Below are 19,650 nucleotides of genomic sequence, written 5' to 3'. Positions count from 1 at the left end.
TCTTGTAAGTACCATTTTTCATAAAAAAAAAACTACGAATTGATGAACAAACAAAGAAATATTTGATAGTTTACCCAATTATATGACCCAACAATGCCTGGAGAAAAATAGAAAGAAAGAAAAGGAGTTCAAAGGATTAAGAGCTAAATTTGATAACAATTACATCCCAGAAAGTCATAAAAAATAGAACAGATTTGCTCCTTGCCGAATTGGAAACGCATCCATTGAGAGCCTTCACATGAATATCGCTAGCTCACGTTTCTCCTACCACCCACATTCGAGTACCTATCAGCCATGGATACCTGCAATTCCATGTCCACGCCCAATTCAGAATCAACACGCTTCTGATCTTCAAAATCACGACGACGAGATACCTTCATAAGATCATTTCCAAGTTCAAGATCATCCTCTACCTTTTCCCGCCTTTCTCCACTTGTCTCCCCCATATCCCCCCCACGGTTAGGGGAAGGCCGAGGAAGCGAAGTTGCCTCATCTTGTACTAATCCTCGAAACTTGTTCCTCGAAGGCTCAATCTTTGAGCATAACACTTCCCATAAATTTTTCAGGCAGCCACGATCGTAAATTCTGTTATCTATTCTGTACCTAAAATTCTCATATGTGGTCTTTTGGGAAAAAAAAAAAAATTACAATTCAGGTAAGAAAACAGAACAGAAACAAAACAAAACAAGAATACAGATGAAACTGACCTGATTTGTGGAAACAAGGTATAAGTGAAATCCAGTGAGTCCGCCTACGAACCATAGAGAAACAAAGCAGAAGGCGATGAGAACTACGGATGCAGGCGAGCCTTTCATGGCCTTCCAAACGGTTCCATGATCATCAAAAAGAAACTTCATGTTCAAAACTGACATTGAAAACACGAACATGCATAGAAGCGCCGCAGACGAAATAAACAAGAAAAAGTACCGATAGTTGCGCTACAAAGATAAATAATAGATTCACAGTAAGCCAAAAACTCAGATTAGAAAAAAAAAATTGCTCAATCTTGTCATAGTTTAATCAAACCTTTCCAATGCATTGCCCAACCCAAGGGCAATGATGATCAAATCTTTCGACACAATTATCACAGACAGAACAATGAGAACATCGTGGAGGACGATATAACATACATGTGTCGCAGTATTTAACCTTCACAATTACACCATTAACAAGAACTTCTTTAAAACGGGGCAAACGAAGGCTTGGTGTGGGTCTGCCACCAGCATCAACAGAAGCCGATGATTCATAGCAGAACTCTTCTTCCGGAGGATGCAGATTGCGTGGAACAATACCAGGATCACGAGCTGAGGTCAAAAGGAGAAGTATCAACACCTAATAACAAAACTATGAGTTAGCAATTGATGAGCAAATTTGAAAACAAAAGAAAAATGACAGAATTCGAGAGAGTACTGACGTATATCGTGAAGAAGATTGTCACCAACAGAATTGCATATCCAGCATCGTAAGAGGGAAATCTATGGAAGAGATTCTTTGCAACTAGACTGCAAAAGATGACTACAGGAACAAGTATTAAAAGTAAGGTAAATATCAGAGACCTTGCATCTGGTCCAAATATCAGCCTCCCATTCAAAAGAAATATCTGCAAATTGGAATAAACCAAACAACCCACAAAATTAGAATACCAAAATCAAACTATACTAATCAATAAATGCAAGGGTCTAGTAATTCATTCCTACCAAGAACACAAGTAAGAGAAAGGAAAGGAAAGGAAAATCATACTATACTAATCAAATCATCCCATTAGTATGATATCTACCTTCCTTCCTTCCTTCCTTAAAGAGAACTAACTAGCTGTATCCAATCACACGCGAGATCAGTAACGCTTGAGAATTTCCAAATGAAGAAAACCCAATTACCCAAAGACTGGGAACTTGGATCATCAGTAGCTAGAACATATATTACTAAGTGAGCTTAACACCACTAGATCTACAACCACAAGTGATGTTTCCACTCCAAAAGTAAAAAAATACCCAATTAAGAAAAACGAGCAATTTGGCAGACAGATATGTTCAATACAACTAGACATGGATATGTAAGCATTAAAAACCATGAGATTGGGCGCGGAATTAGATGAGAATCTTACGTTGCTTCCCTTCCAGAGTTGGTAGACGCGCTTCGCCATGAGGCATAGCTGTCTGTTACAACAGGTGGGGAAGATAGGGTTTGAGTTTCATGGTCTAAAAAGGAGTGCAAAAAGGAAAAGGGCGGTCCTGGGTTTCAAAAAATGGCAATAGCATCATGGGTTTTTTGCCTTTTTCTTTTGTAAGATGAACTCTGAATCGGGAAAGCTAAACTCTTTCACTCTTTCGATAGTTAGCTAGCTAGCTAGCTAGCTAAAGAACAGTATTTAAAAGGGAAGAAAGAAAGAAAGAAAGAATGAGGATCGTGAAGATGGGAATGTTCGGTGAGACGATGATGAGAATAAAATGGGGGAATCTGCTGCACTGGTTCACTCATTCACTCACTGACCACTCTTGTGCCTTTATCATTATTACTAAAATACCCTTTTCTTATTCTTCTTCTTCATTGCCGCCGCCATCAAGATAATTATAATTAAGGGTTTGCTCTTTTTATTTAAGCAATCTTTTTTTTTGTGCAAGATTATTTTAATAATTAATAAAATTAAGTGAACATAAGATATTAAATTATTATTATTACTCCCATCTGCAATGGGTGATGTTGGAATGTCTGAATTTCCAACTTAGCAAGACGACTCCATCCATTCTTTTCAAAACAAAACTCTCAACCAGCACATAACAAGCAAACCTACACCATCCATGGCCATGGCCATCTTCTTCTTCTTTTACCACAACCTTTTCCACTCTCACTTCTTTCTCATTTCCACTTCCATCCCACCCTCTTTTCTCTTCTACCCATCTCATCTTCTCAACAATAGCCTTACTCAACCCAACACCAAACCCCAACACCACATGCTTAAACCAAACAAACCCATCTTCCATTCTTTCATCTCTTTCACTCTCCCTTCCATAAACAAGAACCGTCTCCCTCTTCACGTTGCAATCCACCGCCACAACAACATTCTTCTTCCCTATACTTTCGTTTTCGCTCGAACAAATCTCCTCCCACCATCTCTCCATTGTCATCTCATACACAACCGATTTCCCCATCTGGGTATTCCTCGATTCGTGACTTCCTTCCTTCACAAACATAAACGGGCAAGTCCATTTCGTCACCACCACCGACGGCGAGCACTTGTAGTACATGGGAAAATCGAGGGAAGGTTCGATGTTCGACTGAAGCTGGCTTATATTAACCAGCCCCGGCGATTCCCTTATCTGGAATTCAAGGGATGTCGTGTGTAGTTCCCAGCCTCTTCTCCTTAGGAATTTCGGTGGATAACCGTCGCCGGCAACTGCCATAGCGTAGAACCCGCCTGAACGGTCCTTGTGAATCTCCAACTGTTGGTATATGTCTGTGTGATCGAAAGACGTTGGCTTCACGTCCGTTATCGTGTTCCTAAAACAACATCCCGCAATATCGTCCTCCCTCGAACATGTAAAGGCCAACCTAGGATATCATTTAAAAGAGACTATAAGGTTCTTTAGTACTAAGTATCACTGAAATTTAAGAATAGATAGTACCCTTTGTAACGGCCTCTGGCCTTGATGACATAGTAGCGGTTAAGGCATGAAGGTTGATCGAGGACAGGTATGAACCAGACGGTCTTTACAGAGCTCTCTTCGCGATTTGTGGGATGAACAACTTTAAGCATCCGGTCTTGAGGGAAGGGAAGCTCCTGAATCTTTCCGGTTCTGCATAGTCCCCAACAAAGGCTTTCTTGTTCTTCTGCTTCTTCATCTGTAGTGACTAAGCAACCCGAATATGGTCCCTGAGATGGTCGAACCACAATGGTTTTGGCGGATTTTCGGTACAGGGAGAGAGGGCTTGTTACATACATGGTATTGTCACCAAAATCTATGGTGTGGGTGGGGGTTTCTTATTAAAGTAGTGAAGCAAATGGAAAAGAAGTTTGGTCTAAAGCAAAGATTGATAAAGATATCACTAATTTGACTCATCCTCCACTTTGTAAAAGTAAAAGAAAGATAATAACTTTAGTAAAGAAAAAGACTGATGTATTGGAAGTGTTTGAATTCAAATAAAATTCTCAAAAGTTGTATCAATAATAGCCGAAAGAGATTAAGGTAGCAAAAATGTAATATTTAGAACAAAACACAAGATACATCTCGAAGCATGATTAGCCTCAATTTGGTCCGGAGGCTTTTTCTGTGTCCATTGCTGCTTCTTCTCAAGATTGTGAACCATTAAACAAAAGAACCAACCAACGTAATCAGTAGGGACGGAACTTCCTTTCTGCCCTCCGCTGTTGTATCTGCTTCTTGTCTTGCTCGAATTTGCTTTGAAGTGACAAAATCTCTGCAGTAGAAAAACCAGTTGAGTAAATAAATAGTCATTTCAAAAAGTAAATTGGATGCTATTTACAAGATAAGTAAAAGCTTGATATGATAAGAAATGGAATTGGATGAAAATGTGTAAATGAATCATACCATTTCTGTTGGCTTCCCTTCTCTGGAAGCGGTAGAAATCCAGCTCTACTTCCTTCTTTTTCTTCTTGGTCATGTTATCAATGACAACCGCCTCAGCCACAGAACCAACGGTGACACCAGTATCAGACTCTGTAGTTTTTTTCCGACCCTTATGATGTACAACAACTGTCCATCCACCTTCTTCAGCTTGGGCTTCCCTCTCTATTTTTGCCTGCAAGAAGAACATCACAAAAATTGTGGTTTCTGAATGAAAAGATCTTCTTATTGATATGTTAGCCTCTGTCAAATCTTATTCCTCATTGACTAGTTCTAACAGATGAAAAGAACCTAACCTTCTCCTCTTGCTCCTCATGAATGGTAATGAAATCATCAATCTTTTGTTGCAATTCTTCCAACCCTGGTCTACTTTGGTGATATTCAGAAATCCATTCTACAGTCAACGAAAATTTGTCAACCTCAGGTTTCAAGACAGAACAATACTTGTCTATAAGCAGACTTTTGTTGTTGACAAAAACTCAAGAATTTCCTAAATCAATAGTTTGTCTATAACTATAAGGGAATTGGAACTTGTGTAATATCCAGATAATAGCATGTTTTTAGAAGAGTTGGATATAGCAAGTGGAGACAGAATTCTTTATAATTCTACTGTAACTAAATTTGACATAACCTTATAGATCAAAGCGAACTACCACATATATACAAAAAGAGAAGCAAGAACTCGATCATACTTTTCATTCCTTTAGAGTTGTCCTCATCGCCTGAAGATATTTGATAGACATCCTCCTCCTCAACTACTTTTTTATCTTCATCTTCCCTTGGTGGGAGGCACTTGTTATGTGGTTTCTTTGTTTTCCCTACACAAAGAAAAGAAAAATAATCCAAGACTTCATCAAAAATTTATCTCCAGAAACACTAAAATTTCAATTACTGCCATAATTTAGTTTACCATTCTCATCACCATCAGAACCATCTTCTCTGGATCTTTTAGTTACTCGGTCTCCTTTTAACTTCTTGCCCTTTCGTTTCTTTTCATTGGATTTACTTGTTTTGTTTTCTACATCCATTTCAATCTCCCCAATAATTTCATCAACGATGGTTTCACCATCTGTCCCGCCTGCAGATTCGTTTGTTCTGCTATCTCCTTTCTTCTTATTCTTCAATTTCCTGTCTTTTCTTTTCTTTTCAGTGGATTTACTGGTTTTGTTTTCTACAATAAATTCATCGTTGATGGTTTCACCATGCATTCCATCTGCAGATTTGTTTGTTCTGCTAACTTCTTTCTTCTTCTTCAATTGCCTGTTCTGTTTCTTCATTGCATTTGCTTCACGTGAACTGGAATCTGAATTAAGAAATTCACTGAATTAGCTTATGACAAGCTAAGTTAGCAACAGAATGATCATATATATACATGATGTTACACACCTTTGTTACTCTCATCATCATCCTTCTTGGCTTTAATTTTGATTCTCTTTTCACTTTCTCTTCTTCTATGCTCCAAAGGCTTGTTTCCTTTAGCTTGTAACTTCATTGTTTATAAATATTACCTGAAACAACATAATATTACTAAACATATGATCAAGGGAGAAAACATGAGCTCGTTACATACAAATCTACATTGAAGAATCAAGATATAAAAGGATCACTAAACACAAAACAGATACACTTCTAGAAACTATACTTCATACATGTACTGACCAAATAGATTCTTTATCCTCTATAGAACACGTAGAAACAAGAACGATTCGTTTTTTCTCAGGATATATTGAAAAAACAATGGAATAACCTTGTACCGGTTCCTTAAAAAGTTTCTCCAACACGTAGTAGTTGATTTTCGAACTAAGTTACATTGAATTATAACATTACTAACCTGCCGAGGAAGAAGAAACGATCTGGAATTGAAGGAATCGTCTCAGTCGCCGTCGAGCAGAAGAGAGGAAGAGTAAAGAACTTTGCTCAACTCGGAACTGTAATATGAAAACTGAATATTGAATGAATGAATACCTAGGCTCCATTTTTGTTCGGGTAACCCGAACTGGATCCATTATACATTTGTGTATACCCAATATTTATTTTTTATTTTTTTAATAATTAATAAAAAGACATAAAATATTTTTAAAATAATAGTTTTTGAACTTTTGATACAAAAAAATTATTGGATTCCAGCTAACCTAGAACGTCAGATCATGGGAGGATAGATCTGGGCCGTGAATTAAGAGAGAGTGGACCCCGGTTCGTCTGTAGTCGCTCCCATTTTGATTTTTGAATTAGAAGACACCTAACTCTAACATGTCTTGTTTTGGACGTGGCAGCGTTTAATTGGTTGCCAATTCAATGAACCTTAATATATTATAATTATTATTTTTTAATAGAACTTTTTTTCCAACACCAAAAAAATTAATCCGACTCGAAGGAGAGAGAGAGAAGCTGAATTTTAGGGTTCTTACTTGTTGCTGATTTCTAATGGCGGTGGAAGAAAGAACTTTGATTTATCGATTTCAATAAACTGTACTGACATCTGTCCTTTCAAACTGATCTGGGATGCAAAGTATTCACCAGGGTAAGTTAAAAGTTTATTCACCGGGGTAAGTTGAATTTTGAATTTGAGATTATTCTATTGTGAAGAACTACCTAGTTAGCTTCCAAGATTTGATCTTTGAAGTATACGTGTTGCTTTGTTCAATTTGGACATGCATTGACCTTGATATTCCTCGAATAGCGGCTGTTATTTTGGTCAATCTGATTAATTGGATCACATGGGGGAAGCATCTGTATCTGTATCTGCAAGTGAACTCATATCCCAACTGGTACAAATCGGGACTTCAAGTGAAGATGATAGTAATCAGAGGCAAGTGACTCATTTTGCAGCAAGTGGTTCGAGGAATACGAGTCCCTTAGGAAGATCAGGATCTAGAAATACAAGTCCGTCAAGGCAGAAGGTGGTGAAAACCAAGCCACGGGGTTTGGAGGAGGAGACTGTGGTTACTACATTTAGTAAGACCACTCATCCCGACATTCAAATGGAAGACAATATCTGGGCTATGCTACCAGAAGATTTGTTGAATGAAATATTGGCAAGGGTTCCTCCTTTTATGATTTTTCGATTACGTTCAGTCTGTAAAAGATGGAATTCGATTTTACAAGACATGAGTTTTCTCAAGTTCCATTCTCAAGTGCCATCTCATGGACCATGTCTTGTCACATTTTGGAAGAACGGACAAACCCTTCAATGCTCAGTGTTTAGCTTGCCTTTAAAGCAATGGTATAGAATTCCTTTCACGTTTCTTCCTCAATGGGCTTTCTGTTTAGTCGGTTCATCAGGTGGTCTTGTTTACTTCTCTGGGTTTGATGGATTAACTTTCAGAACTATAGTATGCAACCCATTAACACAAGCCTGGAGGATATTACCGAGTATGCATTTTAACCAGCAAAGACAGTTGATTTTAGTTGTTGATAGGATGGACAGATCGTTTAAGGTTATAGCTAATAGCGATATTTATGGTGATAATTCGCTACCTATAGAAGTATATGACTCAAAAATTGATCGTTGGACAGTTCATCAGATAATGCCTGCCATGAATCTCTGTTCGTCAAAGATGGCATTTTGTGATTCCAGGCTATATCTGGAGACTCTTTCGCCACTGGGTTTAATGATGTATAGATTGGATTCTGGATATTGGGAACATATTCCAGCTAAATTCCCAAGATCGCTATTGGATGGGTATCTGGTTGCTGGGAAGAAGAAGCGACTGTTTCTTGTTGGGAGAATTGGGATTTACAGCACGCTTCAGAGCATGCGGATTTGGGAATTGGATCATACAAAGGTTGTGTGGGTTGAAATATGCAGAATGCCGCCAAGGTATTTTCGAGATCTTCTGAGATTGTCGGCTGAGAGATTTGAATGTTTTGGGCAGGACAATTTGATTTGCTTCACGTCGTGGAATCAAGCCAAGGGTTTGCTTTATGATGTTGAGAGAAAGGTTTGGTCTTGGATTGTTGGTTGTGCTATTCAGACGTTTGCCACCCAAGTGTGTTTTTATGAGCCCAGATTTGATGCCTCTATCTATTAGCAAGGAATACTTTTAAATGTCATAATAATCATTGGACTAATAAGTAATCCTTCTTTCTTTTCTTTTCTTGAATGATGACATGATCAAAATTATTGTGTGATTTATTACTTCAATACCATGATCTACATTATTTTATAGTTTTTTTCTGATAAAAAAATGCATTTACACGATGCTTAAAACAAGAAATGTTTGGAAACTCTAAAATTGACCACAAATATCCCTCATAAAATGATAAAAATTTCTCTTCAGAATTTATCACAAATAATAGAAGAGTGCATGTCATTACAATACCTACAACCTTCAATTGAACAACAATTCTATAATTCTATTGAACAAATATACAACAAAGTTGGTATTACACGCACACTCGAAGAAGAAAAACGAGATAGCTCAAAGAAGTTGTTTATCATAAAAAGCAAGCATCTGTTTGACATGGTTAGCCCAAGCACCTACATTTTGCCCATCGACAGTGACCCAATCAACAATTGTTGAAGCCGGTTGTTCCCACCATTCTTCGATCTGAACAATAAGATAATTCTGAAGTGAAACTCGATAAAAAAGTATCAAATACAACTATGAAGAAGACAATTCTCCAACCAACTTACCAAACCCCTGACATATTTGCAATCTTCTAGCCATTTTTGAGCATTCATACTAGCACTCCTTAGTTCTGGTATCCACTTCTCACTAATACTTTTTTCTTGTTCACCCGCCAAATCTAAACAAAAACTGGTGGTTCTGCATAGTTTATCAAATGAGTAATTTGAGTTAGTAATGTCATCTATATCTTGCATCATTATGTTTAAATATGTAATCTCTTTAGTGTGATGAAATATTTCAGACTCAATTGCACCTTTCATATTCTTGTTGAGCACGATAAGCATGATTTAATAAACCATGGCCACTTTCCACAATATCCCGTCGTATATGGACCATGTTTATTGCCTTTGCTAAGTCCTCCAAAACACATGCTTCAGAACCACGTAGTTTTAGACAGAATTCCATTGACTCCAGCACAGATGCCAAACCAGCATCAGAACCTTCTAAACCTGACAAGATATGTTTAATCTTAGGCCTTTTTTTCTTAATTGGTTATTTGGATTACCACTTATCCCATCATCAATCACTTTGACATTCAAATCATTAACCAAAATACCAAATTAGCCTTACTTTATTTTTATAACCTTTTAAATATTAAACAAATACAAATGATATTTTAGTCATTTAATCAACTTTTTCATCAAACAGGTTTTTTCCCAAAAATTTGTGTTATTTGAAAAAAAGAAATTAAGTCAGTTGCAGCAAGCTTCAGAAAATGGCAATCAGGATATTACTGTTAGCATATTTTCCTTTTGAAAAATAAAAGAAAAAAACTATTGCATAAAGCCAATAGATGGAAAAATAAGAAGGGTAACAAAAAAAGCAACATCAAGATGTATATTAGGAACTGTATGCTAGTTCTATTAGATATCCATGGCTTGATAGATATAAATTATCCATTGTGAGAGACAACGGCACAAATCGCAGATTTTGACTCAATTAGCACACATCAACTAATTTAGTAATCTCTTCAAGTTGAATCCAAATGGGGCTGACAGACATGGTGAGATCATTAACTTATTACTGTACAAGCAAGCAACAATGAGACAAATTATTATATAGTAGAACAAGTCTAACCTGCAGGATACTGCAGTGCAGCAGAAATTCGACATATGGAAGGAATTGCAGAAGGATCTCTAGCACCAGCTCTTGCCGTCAAGAGAACAGCATTTTTTTCTGCAGCAGCAACTGTCTCAGGCCCTGTCGAGCCACTTATACCCATGGAATCCAAAAGTGCCTGATAGAACAACATCCCAAAAAAGTTAGATACAGTAAAAGGGTAAAGTAAATTTGAGATCATCAACAAATTCAGTTGGTAGAAGATAAATGGAGATTAATGATTAACCGTTTTTTCATAAAGTTCTTTATAGACAAATTACATTATACACTTTAACAGAAAAATGCAGTTACTTGTACATAGATCTTACAAACCTGTGGGGTTGATGGAAGCATATATTGGCAGTTATCAGGACTACGGTAAAAGGCTGATACTTCTTTTTCAATATAATCTTTTGATCTATTTGATAACTCCAAGACAAAAGTACATGCAGGGATAATAGTGGTTGATGCATACTCTCTCGCGGCAAGAGGCTGCTGGCTCCAGAATGCTGCAGCATCCTGCATGATGAAAACAGTCGGTAAATACTAAAACAATATACTGTACATATATATATATATATATATATATATTTAAGATGCACACAGATTCACATTACCGTATTAGCCCTAAGCAAAGCCTTATATATGAACTCAAGTTCTGATCTACGGGAATCAAACTCTTCAATTTTTTTCCACTTTTTCCTCAAAGAATCTTCAGCTTCTTTCCTCTCTGCACATGATTTATCTAAGCGCTGTACTTCGGACATCAGTGTATTCAGGCTAGCCCTCAGTCCAGCAGCTTCTCTCTCTTTGACCCAGACATCGAACTGCATAGAAAGGTCGAAAAAGTTAGAAGAAGCCCTAACAATTTGATGTTAAACATAAACTCCATATTCAACAACATGGAAATAATAAGAACCGAAAAAGAAAAGAAGAAACAAGTACTCTTGATTATTACATGTATACCAAACTTCCTATATACCACTTTGCTTTATACCTAATCCACATGTAGTTGAAGGTAAATAAGTGGTAAATTTTGCATGACCAAGATGCCTTATTTATGATTGAAAAAGCAAGTTCAGATAGTAATTAGTAAATCTATATAAATAACTGCCAATTTGATGGGAAAGTGTTGATCGAATGAATATGTTTACTCAAAGCACGGCAGAAAATATAGGACCATTAATCTCATATATAAAAGTATAATAACGGATGTTACTAATGAATGGAGTACAGTTGCATGGTCCAAGAATAAACATTTAAGTATTTAATGAATATCACTGGAAAGAAACAACATTCATATTCACATACTGATCTATCCACACAGACTACAAGAATGACCAAATGGACAAGATCCCTACACTGCAAAACAAAAGAACAATATTCCAGAACAAGGTTTTTCTCTTGTTTGACAGTTCATGACAAAGGAATATTAAGACAAACAGTTTATGGGAAACATCAGCAAAACTAAGCAGATCTACTCATCAATTTCTAACGAAAGTTACCTCCAGTTGTCTGAGACTGCCCACATTATGTGAGGTGCTACCAACAACCTGTGCCTGTGATGATACCATATCACCACTCCCATGCAACCGTTTAATAAGCTTTTGACACATATTTCTAGCTTCGGCAGCTTTATTAAGGGCATCTTCCGTAGCCAGAAATTGTTGAACATGGGCTTTCTGTGTGAGAAAGGAAAATGCATTCTTATTCTATAATTATATAAAGATAATAAGATGAGGTAGCAGCTGTATACACCAATAGATGCACATGCATTAAAGTAGACAGATGGTTAATTACTTTCATATCCAAACAATCTTTCACTGTCTAAAAAACTAAAAAGCGGAAAAAATAACTTGGGAAGATGCAGGCATAACAACATGGTGATTAATGAAGAAGGAAAAGATGCTTGGCAAGACTTGGTACCTACTAATGCAGCTCATAGGGAAAGAAAGAAAATAAAAACCTGTCTCTCAAGAAATTGATTTTGACTACCACTTGATGGCGCATCAGCAGCAATCTTTCCATTACCATATAACTGATATTGTAATGGTGAGCTTGGATCAGGAGAAGAAACATCCATCACTGTGTTGTTCTCATATTTATACCTGATTGCCAAAATGAGAATATTTCTTCTAAGAAATATGATACCACTAATTGCAAGGAAAAACTGGGAATAATAACAAAAGTTAAGTTGCAGACTTATTAAATGTCATGAAATTCACCAAATAATAATACTGAGATGTCAGTTAATGGTTTAAACTAGCACTAATTGCAAAGAAAAATTGAAATATAGGATTTCTTATTAAAATATATAAAAAAAAGGGAAAAAAATATCTAATCATATTGAGTCTACTTTGAAGGAATTTTGAAGCTGTAATTGAGAAATATAGAAGCAAATGCAGCTTAAAACCTGATTCAGAATATAACATTATGAAAAGACCAAAGTGTGGATATACCTTAATGTTTCAGCATCAGATCTAATATCAATTTTCTCAATTTCTCTTGTAATAGAAGCTTTCAACCTCTGAGTGTATTCTGTTATACCCTGAAGCAACATTGGAGGGCTCTTCAGGCAATTTACAATCACATGTCTAACTTCATCAGGTATGTCCCCATCAAAATCAATACCTAACTTGGCAGCTTCTACTTGGGGGTTTAAGTGGATACCACTGCCTTCATAAGCGGGAAAAGAACTGCGGATCTTTTCAATCATCTGCATTGCAAGAGATTCACACACCCTTCTGATGTTTCTTTCTCTAGCTGTTTCTATAAGAATGATATCATCTGTTTGTTTATTGCCTTTAACAGTTGAATAAACTGCTTCTTTCTCACTATTAGTACTGAAGCCACTATTCATCTCATTCAAGGGATCATTATTTGATCTCTGCGCATCCCTTGCTTGACCAACATAGAAACGAAGACGTTTATGATACTCTGCAAATATTTTTATTGCTTCATCACATTGTTGTTCATAAGTCTCCAACATTACCTGCTTGTGCCTGCAGGTTCAGCATCATATTAGCTATTTTAAACTCACACAAACTGACATGTAATTCAGTCTTCCACAAATAGCATGTGTTTTATGTCAGTATGTTACTAGCGTATTAAACAAATGATTTGCTCATCCCAACCAAATTCCATTTGTCATACGGTCTAAATTCAGCTCGTGATTCAGGAAAAAAAAATCTAGCTTGAGATCCAGCTAAGAATCCATCTGCAGTTTTTGTATCTTTTTGTATCGAATGAGTATAAAATTTATAACTTCGTAAATCAAAATAATCCAGCTAAAAGCAATATGTTTCAAAAAATAAGTTGCAAGAAATCTAAATTGGGAAAATTTCTAGTTTCCAAATAGGCTCAACTAATTGGTTTAACCAAGAGAATGGTAGCTGCTTGAGGATCTAATTTCTAAAGTTGCAGAAAATTGAAACATGGATACAATTAAAGACAATTCTACTGGATTGACATCAACTGATCAAAGTTCTTAATAAGCATCAAGGTCTAAAAATAGCATCAGTTGCAATGAAGTACTATAGCTTCCTTTTCCCAACGTCTAAAAACAATGCCTCTACCCAGCAACCTGGTTTTCAGATGAATATTTGAAGTTGTAATTATCAATAGCTAATTACATGAATGAATGATCAAAATATCTTTTAAGAATACATTGGTTTCAGAGATCAAACCTGTAATTTGACCTCTCATCAAGCATTCGTTTTCGTTCCGCCTCCTCTCGTGAAACCTCCAACATACGTGCTTTCAACTCTCTTCTTTGGCGCCTAACAATATGCCTCAGCCTCTCAACCTCCTTCTCAGCCAAATCTCTTTCCTGCAGAGCAATTTCCCTAGCATTCTCTGCTGAACTCGAGATTGAAGTTTCCCCAACCAACCCAACTTTCCCTTTCTTCCTCCTTCCCACCTCACCGGCTTTAATTGTATCCGGGAGTACAACACTATAAGTATCATCCCCACCGTGAACTAGTATATTTCTACGGATATTCTCCACAGTCTTCTCCGACTTCACTCTCTTCAACAAAAAATTCCACACTGGAATCATATTGCCTCGATAAATCTTGCGCATCGAGTCGGCAGACGGAGTTGCCACCTTGTTGGAAGCAATGTACGGACCGAGAGGTCTGTATCCCATCTCTTTCTGAAGCCATTCCAGTACGGCTTCAGGTTGAGCCGTCGAACTAGCTGAGCTCTGCATCGAACCTTAGGGTTCGGGACAAAAAACCTAAGAAGAACCTTCTGCAGAACTTACTAACTCATGGAGATCACTCAGTGACAAAATTCAAATGTGAGCAAGTAAATTCAAACGTTTTAACACAGTGAGAGAGGAACTGGATCTGAATTAAGGAGTAAATGCAGGATCCAAACCTAGAGAGAGCAAAGGAGGAAAACGAGTACGTGAATGTGGTACTACTTAACGTTGATCCAGAGTCCAGAAAGTGATCGCCGAAGAAGAAAGACCTCTGTGGATTACGCTTTATGTGTGCTCTGGTTCGACCTCCGTGGACGGGGCCGGTGAAGTATATCTCTCTGTGTCTAATTCTATAGACGACGACGGTAACGTCGAACCGGTTACCTAAATAAGAATTTTTATTAATAAAATTTTTTAAAAAATTGTCTTTTTATTTTAAGTAGAGAGAAGAATATTGGATATCGGATCATTTATTTATTAATATTATTACATATTTTATGTAAACTAAATTTAAATTATAAAAAATAATTATTATAATTTATTTTTTTATTTGATTATACTAATCATTTTAAACATCATACCTATAGTTTTTTTTTTCAAAACACTTCTATTTTTTTTAGATCCTCCATAAGGAGAATTGATTTACAATTGATGTTGTTAGAATTCCGTCCCAGAAATTAGTAATGTTTGTTAGTGTATTTCATTGAAAATGAAGGAGATTCGGTAGGAGAACTCACATGTTTTTAATAAGGTTAAAATGAAGAAGATATAATCGATGAATTCTTTACTCTTCAAACAATTGTTACATATGTTAATGGGATGAAATAATTTCTTTTGTAATTTGTTAGATATCAAGATTGATCCATTGATAGTTTCTCAACCAATTGAATTTTTCACCTAATGTCATTCGGAAGAGTGGGACACGTGATAAATGTAGATAATTTAAAAATCGAAAGAACCAATTAAAAAATTTGTCATCGGTTTCTAGGTCAATATCGAAAGAACCAGTTAAAAAAATTTGTCGTCGGTTTCTAGGTCAATAAAAACATGGGTAAGATCATTAAAATTGAAACACACAGTTAGATAAAATTGTCGTCGGTTTCTAAGTTAATAAAAACATGGGTAAGAGAGAGTAAAGGGAGTATGTCTCCTTCCTATTCAATGGAAGATCATTTATTTAAAAAAATCACTAAATAATTTGATTAGATGTAATACAAAAACAATATGACACCCTCATTTTTTCTTTTTCTTTTTATTATTATTATTATTATTAAGTAGAGATCTCAACTAAACTAAAGTTTTATAATTTGATTATAAATATATAAATATTAATTAAAACATTTATATATATATATATATATATATATATATATATATATATATATATATATATATATACATATATATATATATATATATATATATATATATATATATATATATATATATACATATATATATATATATATATATATATATATATATAAAGAATTGAAATTTTAGTAAACTATTAATAGAAAATTTTATCTAATTAATTGTAAAAATTGAATCACCCATACCTATATATATACAAACTATGTTTCAAAACAGAATTCGAAGAGTGTGTTGGATTGAAAATACAACATTATTATTTCTACCAATTCGTTACAAGATCAAGCAAATACCTATAAATGATATAGATACATATTTGATTCAAGAAGCCAATTAAGAGAATTCAAAATGATTATTATACATATGTTTTTTTATATATACACATATACTTAATTGAGAAGCTGACAGCATTAATTCTACCAATTTGATACAAGATCATACAAACTCATATAAATGATATATACATATTTGATTCAAGAAACTATGAGAATTAAGAACTATTGCAACATTATTTATAGTTTATAGAGGGGATGAGTGAGTGTCACCCAAAATGCATGATCTTTTTGTGATCTCCTCATCATAATTCATGACACAATCTTAATTTCTCCAAAACAACATCGATCAGAATCAAAGCATCCAACCTAGAATTTAGAAAATAAGTTATTCAAAATAAATAAAAATCGTTTAAACAAAAAACGACAAAACATAAAAACCAAACCATCTAAGATACCTGGAATCATGGCATTAACGTTTTGGTGATCATGACCTGAAGCAGATGCAGAAGCAGCATTCATCTGATGATCATTCCCACCTGCAGGATCATACCTGTAGCTAGTCCAAGGATTATACATAAATATATTAATCTAATTTTGATATATAAGTGAATGTAAATATATAAATGAAAGATTAAACTTGTTTACCCAATTTGCAAGTCCAAGGGCTGGAAAAAGCCTTGAGTTTGATGATGATGATGATGGGCGTATGAATTGCTTTGTTCGGCACCTGCCGCCCATGCGTGCTGAAACTGGTTCTCTTTATAAATCTCTTCAAGCTGCATGTCCAATAACATAAATAATAATATAAATTAATACCAATAATATTTTTTAATTTTCAAATTAATTCAAACACCTTTCTTTCCAAAGCCCTGTTTGCCTCAACCCACATTTTCTCCTGTGCATGGGTAAGTAAATACCATAGTTTATCACATATATAATCAAAAATTTACCAACTTTCTTTTAAAGCAGATATATACCTTTGTCTGAAGATCCCCAAGTTGATCAACCATATATTGAGTCTGCAAAAAGAAAATATAACAGCCCATATTAGGATATATATATCTACATCACTATTAATAATTTATATATAAAATAAAGTAATTAAAGAACTTATAGATAGACTAAAAGCTCAAACAGTTTCACTGTTACATTAAATAAGTTTGACATGGTAGCTAGGTCTTGCAGAATTCCAGAAAGGAGTTAAAATTTTCCAAATATTCATAACAGTGGTTAATTTCTAACATTTTATAATATATATAAATCCCATCAGAAACTTCATGTATATAATATATATAGCTAGCTATAAGATATTTATTCAATTCAATAGCTAATTTTGCATGTCAAATATAGAGTATAGGTCTTTTTAAAAAAATAAAAAATAGAGTATACATAGGTCTTAATTACCTTTGTTGACCTTATTTGTTTCAGTGAGGAGTCTAGTTGATTTTCAAGATGCTCAAGATCCTTGATGTTAAGTGGCCCAAGATCTTCTCCAAGGAGGTGCCTATACAGTACATCATTCAAAATAAAAAATAAAAAAGGGTTTCATATGAAAAAGGAACCAAGATCTTTTTTTAAGGGGTTGTTTAGATTTTTTCCATTTTAGATTTAATCTAAGAAAATAATATTATATATTTACATTTGTAATGTCTTATTTATTTTCAATCATTTAATCACTCAGAAACAAATAAAATTATTCTTTACCTTTGGTGATGTTGCAATGTCTCGTATCTTCCTTTCAGTTTTAAATACTCTTCGTGGCTACTTTGCTGAAATAAATCGAAAAATTATAATAAATCATGATAAACTTACCTTGTAATTAACTTTAACCCTTAAGAAAATGATGTAAACTACTTTTTACATATACAACTTTGCTCAAATTTTCTATGCTATTTAAGATTAGATAGTTTAGGATCTTACCAGTATTAGCCCTCATCTTTCTCAAGAACTTGTTAATTAGTATTTGGTAACAATCATCAATTTTTCTTCATTTTATTTATTTTGTTAAGATAACATATATACGCTCGAAGAAATATAGGCAAAATAAAAAGAATTTTTTGTTACCTCAATATCTTTGGCAGCGTTGTTAACTTCTGGAGTGGAGTAACTGCATTTCTGATATCTTTCGAGTGTTTTTGGCATGCTAATATAATAATATATAAATTTAAATTAGCGCTAGTAACCAATTATTAAAAATAAACTTATAAGTGTATGATAGTGAAAAATGTAGAAGAAACAATAGTTTTTAACTTAAAAAATAATATCATCCTTAAAAAGATGAAAAAGAAGTAAAATAACATAATCCTAGACAATTGCTACTGTAGTGCTACCTACTATATAATAAATAACCAAGCTTGTTTGATTATGATAAATTTAACCAAAACCAGAAAACCTCATTTTATCTCTCACAAATTATACCACAAGTCCACAACTGAATCCCAAACAAGGCCTAAATATATGGGTTTATGCTTGTCTAAGAGCCATGTTTTAACCTAAGTAGTTCTTCTCGGCATTGGATAATTAGATATAAAGGACATCTTCTTACAAACACTTAATTAAGGATTTTTTTTTCCGCTAAACAAGTGTGCACAACCTATTTCTAAGTAACAATGTTTTAATCTTACTATCTTGTTTGAGACAAAGAAAAATTAAGTGCTGATCTCATTAAAAGGGACATTTTCCTTTAGTTTTAGATCAGCAACCAAGGACAGATAGTATTTACTAGATAAGGGACTCTTATTCATCCCAAATTGGTATATATATTGAGATGAACACATTGTTAGATATGGACAAAGAGTGTAGGTAGTGTGGCAAACCAATTAACCTATGTTGGTGCCAAAAATCTATGATTAAGAACCATTTAATTAAGGAAATGTTTATTGATCTAAAACTGATGTTTTAATAATATCCTATTGTTTATTTAGTTTGAAAGAAGAAAAAGGGTTTTAAGCAGTAAATGAAGAACAGATAGATAGATCCCTGTGTAAACTTGGGGGGTTTGAGGATAAAACCTAAAAAACAGCCATTAAATGAAGGAGGGTTATCTAATTCATATATACAAATTAAGAATCATTTAAGAGTTTTATACATGGAAAATTTTGGATAAAGAGTGTCTTCTCTAAAAGATGTAATTCGCTCAAAAAGGAAGTTTTAAATGTGAGAATAAAAGAAAATACCTGAACCAAAAGGAGAAATCATGTATGGACAAATGGATTAATAAAATTTAGAGATGAAGAAATATATATACTTGGAGGTGCTGGAAAATTCATAGAGCTTTCCACGGTTAGAGAAGATGATGAGAGCAACTTCAGCATCACAAAGTACAGAGAGTTCATATGCTTTCTTGAGGAGTCCATTTCTCCTCTTTGCAAACGTTACTTGCCGATTTATCTTGTTCTCTATCCTCTTCAGCTCCACTCTTCCTCTACCCATTCTCTATCCTTCTTCTTCTTCTTCTTCACCCGGCTATTGATTGTTCCACTTTTCCT

The 19,650-nt window shown here is 34.7% G+C and overlaps 6 protein-coding genes across 7 annotated transcripts; 1 reads left to right on the top strand and 5 right to left on the bottom strand.

Annotated features, from left to right (window-relative positions):
• Positions 1–39: 39 nt before the first annotated feature.
• LOC124913681 (protein S-acyltransferase 8-like) lies at positions 40–2,458 on the bottom strand. Of its 2 annotated transcripts, XM_047454094.1 has the most exons (6): positions 2,105–2,457; positions 1,415–1,600; positions 1,027–1,332; positions 708–938; positions 375–623; positions 40–302 (listed from the first exon to the last, which is right to left on the bottom strand). In XM_047454094.1, the coding sequence occupies exons 1-6, from the start codon at positions 2,141–2,143 to the stop codon at positions 249–251; spliced, it is 1,065 nt and encodes a 354-aa protein (XP_047310050.1). In that variant the 5' UTR covers positions 2,144–2,457; the 3' UTR covers positions 40–248. The 2 variants fall into 2 exon arrangements, with proteins under 2 accessions (XP_047310050.1, XP_047310048.1); XM_047454092.1 differs by having other exon boundaries at positions 40–623; positions 2,105–2,458.
• Positions 2,459–2,654: 196 nt separating this feature from the next.
• On the bottom strand, positions 2,655–3,943 carry LOC124913680. Its single transcript, XM_047454091.1, has 2 exons — positions 3,624–3,943; positions 2,655–3,549 (listed from the first exon to the last, which is right to left on the bottom strand). The coding sequence occupies exons 1-2, from the start codon at positions 3,938–3,940 to the stop codon at positions 2,676–2,678; spliced, it is 1,191 nt and encodes a 396-aa protein (XP_047310047.1). The 5' UTR covers positions 3,941–3,943; the 3' UTR covers positions 2,655–2,675.
• Positions 3,944–4,080: 137 nt separating this feature from the next.
• Positions 4,081–5,907, bottom strand: LOC124913682. Its single transcript, XM_047454095.1, has 6 exons — positions 5,494–5,907; positions 5,276–5,401; positions 4,880–4,977; positions 4,548–4,758; positions 4,324–4,416; positions 4,081–4,287 (listed from the first exon to the last, which is right to left on the bottom strand). The coding sequence occupies exons 1-5, from the start codon at positions 5,858–5,860 to the stop codon at positions 4,331–4,333; spliced, it is 888 nt and encodes a 295-aa protein (XP_047310051.1). The 5' UTR covers positions 5,861–5,907; the 3' UTR covers positions 4,081–4,287; positions 4,324–4,330.
• A 1,052-nt stretch (positions 5,908–6,959) lies between these two features.
• On the top strand, positions 6,960–8,727 carry LOC124914359 (F-box/kelch-repeat protein At5g15710-like). The gene has a single exon (XM_047454886.1). It carries the CDS (start codon positions 7,301–7,303, stop codon positions 8,612–8,614), a length of 1,314 nt encoding a protein of 437 aa, XP_047310842.1. The 5' UTR covers positions 6,960–7,300; the 3' UTR covers positions 8,615–8,727.
• A 91-nt stretch (positions 8,728–8,818) lies between these two features.
• On the bottom strand, positions 8,819–14,862 carry LOC124913958 (AUGMIN subunit 5-like). Its single transcript, XM_047454408.1, has 10 exons — positions 13,999–14,862; positions 12,772–13,314; positions 12,279–12,420; positions 11,818–11,994; positions 10,930–11,139; positions 10,646–10,831; positions 10,292–10,451; positions 9,468–9,663; positions 9,220–9,352; positions 8,819–9,133 (listed from the first exon to the last, which is right to left on the bottom strand). The coding sequence occupies exons 1-10, from the start codon at positions 14,520–14,522 to the stop codon at positions 9,005–9,007; spliced, it is 2,400 nt and encodes a 799-aa protein (XP_047310364.1). The 5' UTR covers positions 14,523–14,862; the 3' UTR covers positions 8,819–9,004.
• Positions 14,863–16,514: 1,652 nt separating this feature from the next.
• LOC124916192 (agamous-like MADS-box protein MADS2) lies at positions 16,515–19,641 on the bottom strand. Its single transcript, XM_047456922.1, has 10 exons — positions 19,381–19,641; positions 18,400–18,403; positions 18,227–18,305; positions 17,867–17,931; positions 17,567–17,666; positions 17,140–17,181; positions 17,016–17,057; positions 16,808–16,938; positions 16,618–16,718; positions 16,515–16,528 (listed from the first exon to the last, which is right to left on the bottom strand). Exons 1-10 carry the CDS (start codon positions 19,592–19,594, stop codon positions 16,515–16,517), a joined length of 792 nt encoding a protein of 263 aa, XP_047312878.1. The 5' UTR covers positions 19,595–19,641.
• Positions 19,642–19,650: the final 9 nt, after the last annotated feature.

Source organism: Impatiens glandulifera, chromosome 9 (assembly GCF_907164915.1).
Source record: "Impatiens glandulifera chromosome 9, dImpGla2.1, whole genome shotgun sequence".
NCBI lineage: Eukaryota > Viridiplantae > Streptophyta > Magnoliopsida > Ericales > Balsaminaceae > Impatiens > Impatiens glandulifera.
This window is presented reverse-complemented; position numbering and strand designations above follow the sequence as displayed.

Bases quoted from the DNA above. Each gene is read 5' to 3' on its own strand.
- LOC124913682 (XM_047454095.1), bottom strand. From the start codon at position 5,860: ATGAAGAAACAGAACAGGCAATTGAAGAAGAAGAAAGAAGTTAGCAGA. The intron at 5,402-5,493 runs GTAAACTAAATT...TTCTTTGTGTAG, and splicing joins TTCTGATGGTGATGAGAATG to GGAAAACAAAGAAACCACAT. The intron at 4,417-4,547 runs GTATGATTCATT...TTTCTACTGCAG, and splicing joins AAGGGAAGCCAACAGAAATG to AGATTTTGTCACTTCAAAGC.
- LOC124913681 (XM_047454092.1), bottom strand. From the start codon at position 2,143: ATGGCGAAGCGCGTCTACCAACTCTGGAAGGGAAGCAAC. The intron at 1,601-2,104 runs GTAAGATTCTCA...TCCAATTTGCAG, and splicing joins AACTCTGGAAGGGAAGCAAC to ATATTTCTTTTGAATGGGAG. The intron at 939-1,026 runs GTTTGATTAAAC...TTATCTTTGTAG, and splicing joins TTGGGCAATGCATTGGAAAG to CGCAACTATCGGTACTTTTT.
- LOC124914359 (XM_047454886.1), top strand. From the start codon at position 7,301: ATGGGGGAAGCATCTGTATCTGTATCTGCAAGTGAACTCATATCCCAA.
- LOC124913680 (XM_047454091.1), bottom strand. From the start codon at position 3,940: ATGTATGTAACAAGCCCTCTCTCCCTGTACCGAAAATCCGCCAAAACC. The intron at 3,550-3,623 runs GTACTATCTATT...ATGATATCCTAG, and splicing joins GCCAGAGGCCGTTACAAAGG to GTTGGCCTTTACATGTTCGA.
- LOC124916192 (XM_047456922.1), bottom strand. From the start codon at position 19,594: ATGGGTAGAGGAAGAGTGGAGCTGAAGAGGATAGAGAACAAGATAAAT. The intron at 17,932-18,226 runs GTAACAAAAAAT...GATTTATTTCAG, and splicing joins ACGCTGCCAAAGATATTGAG to CAAAGTAGCCACGAAGAGTA. The intron at 16,719-16,807 runs GTAAACAAGTTT...TCCTTGGACTAG, and splicing joins CCCTTGGACTTGCAAATTGG to CTACAGGTATGATCCTGCAG.
- LOC124913958 (XM_047454408.1), bottom strand. From the start codon at position 14,522: ATGCAGAGCTCAGCTAGTTCGACGGCTCAACCTGAAGCCGTACTGGAA. The intron at 11,995-12,278 runs GTTTTTATTTTC...TTTCTCACACAG, and splicing joins ATCAATTTCTTGAGAGACAG to AAAGCCCATGTTCAACAATT. The intron at 9,664-10,291 runs GTTAGACTTGTT...ATATCTTGTCAG, and splicing joins TGCACTGCAGTATCCTGCAG to GTTTAGAAGGTTCTGATGCT.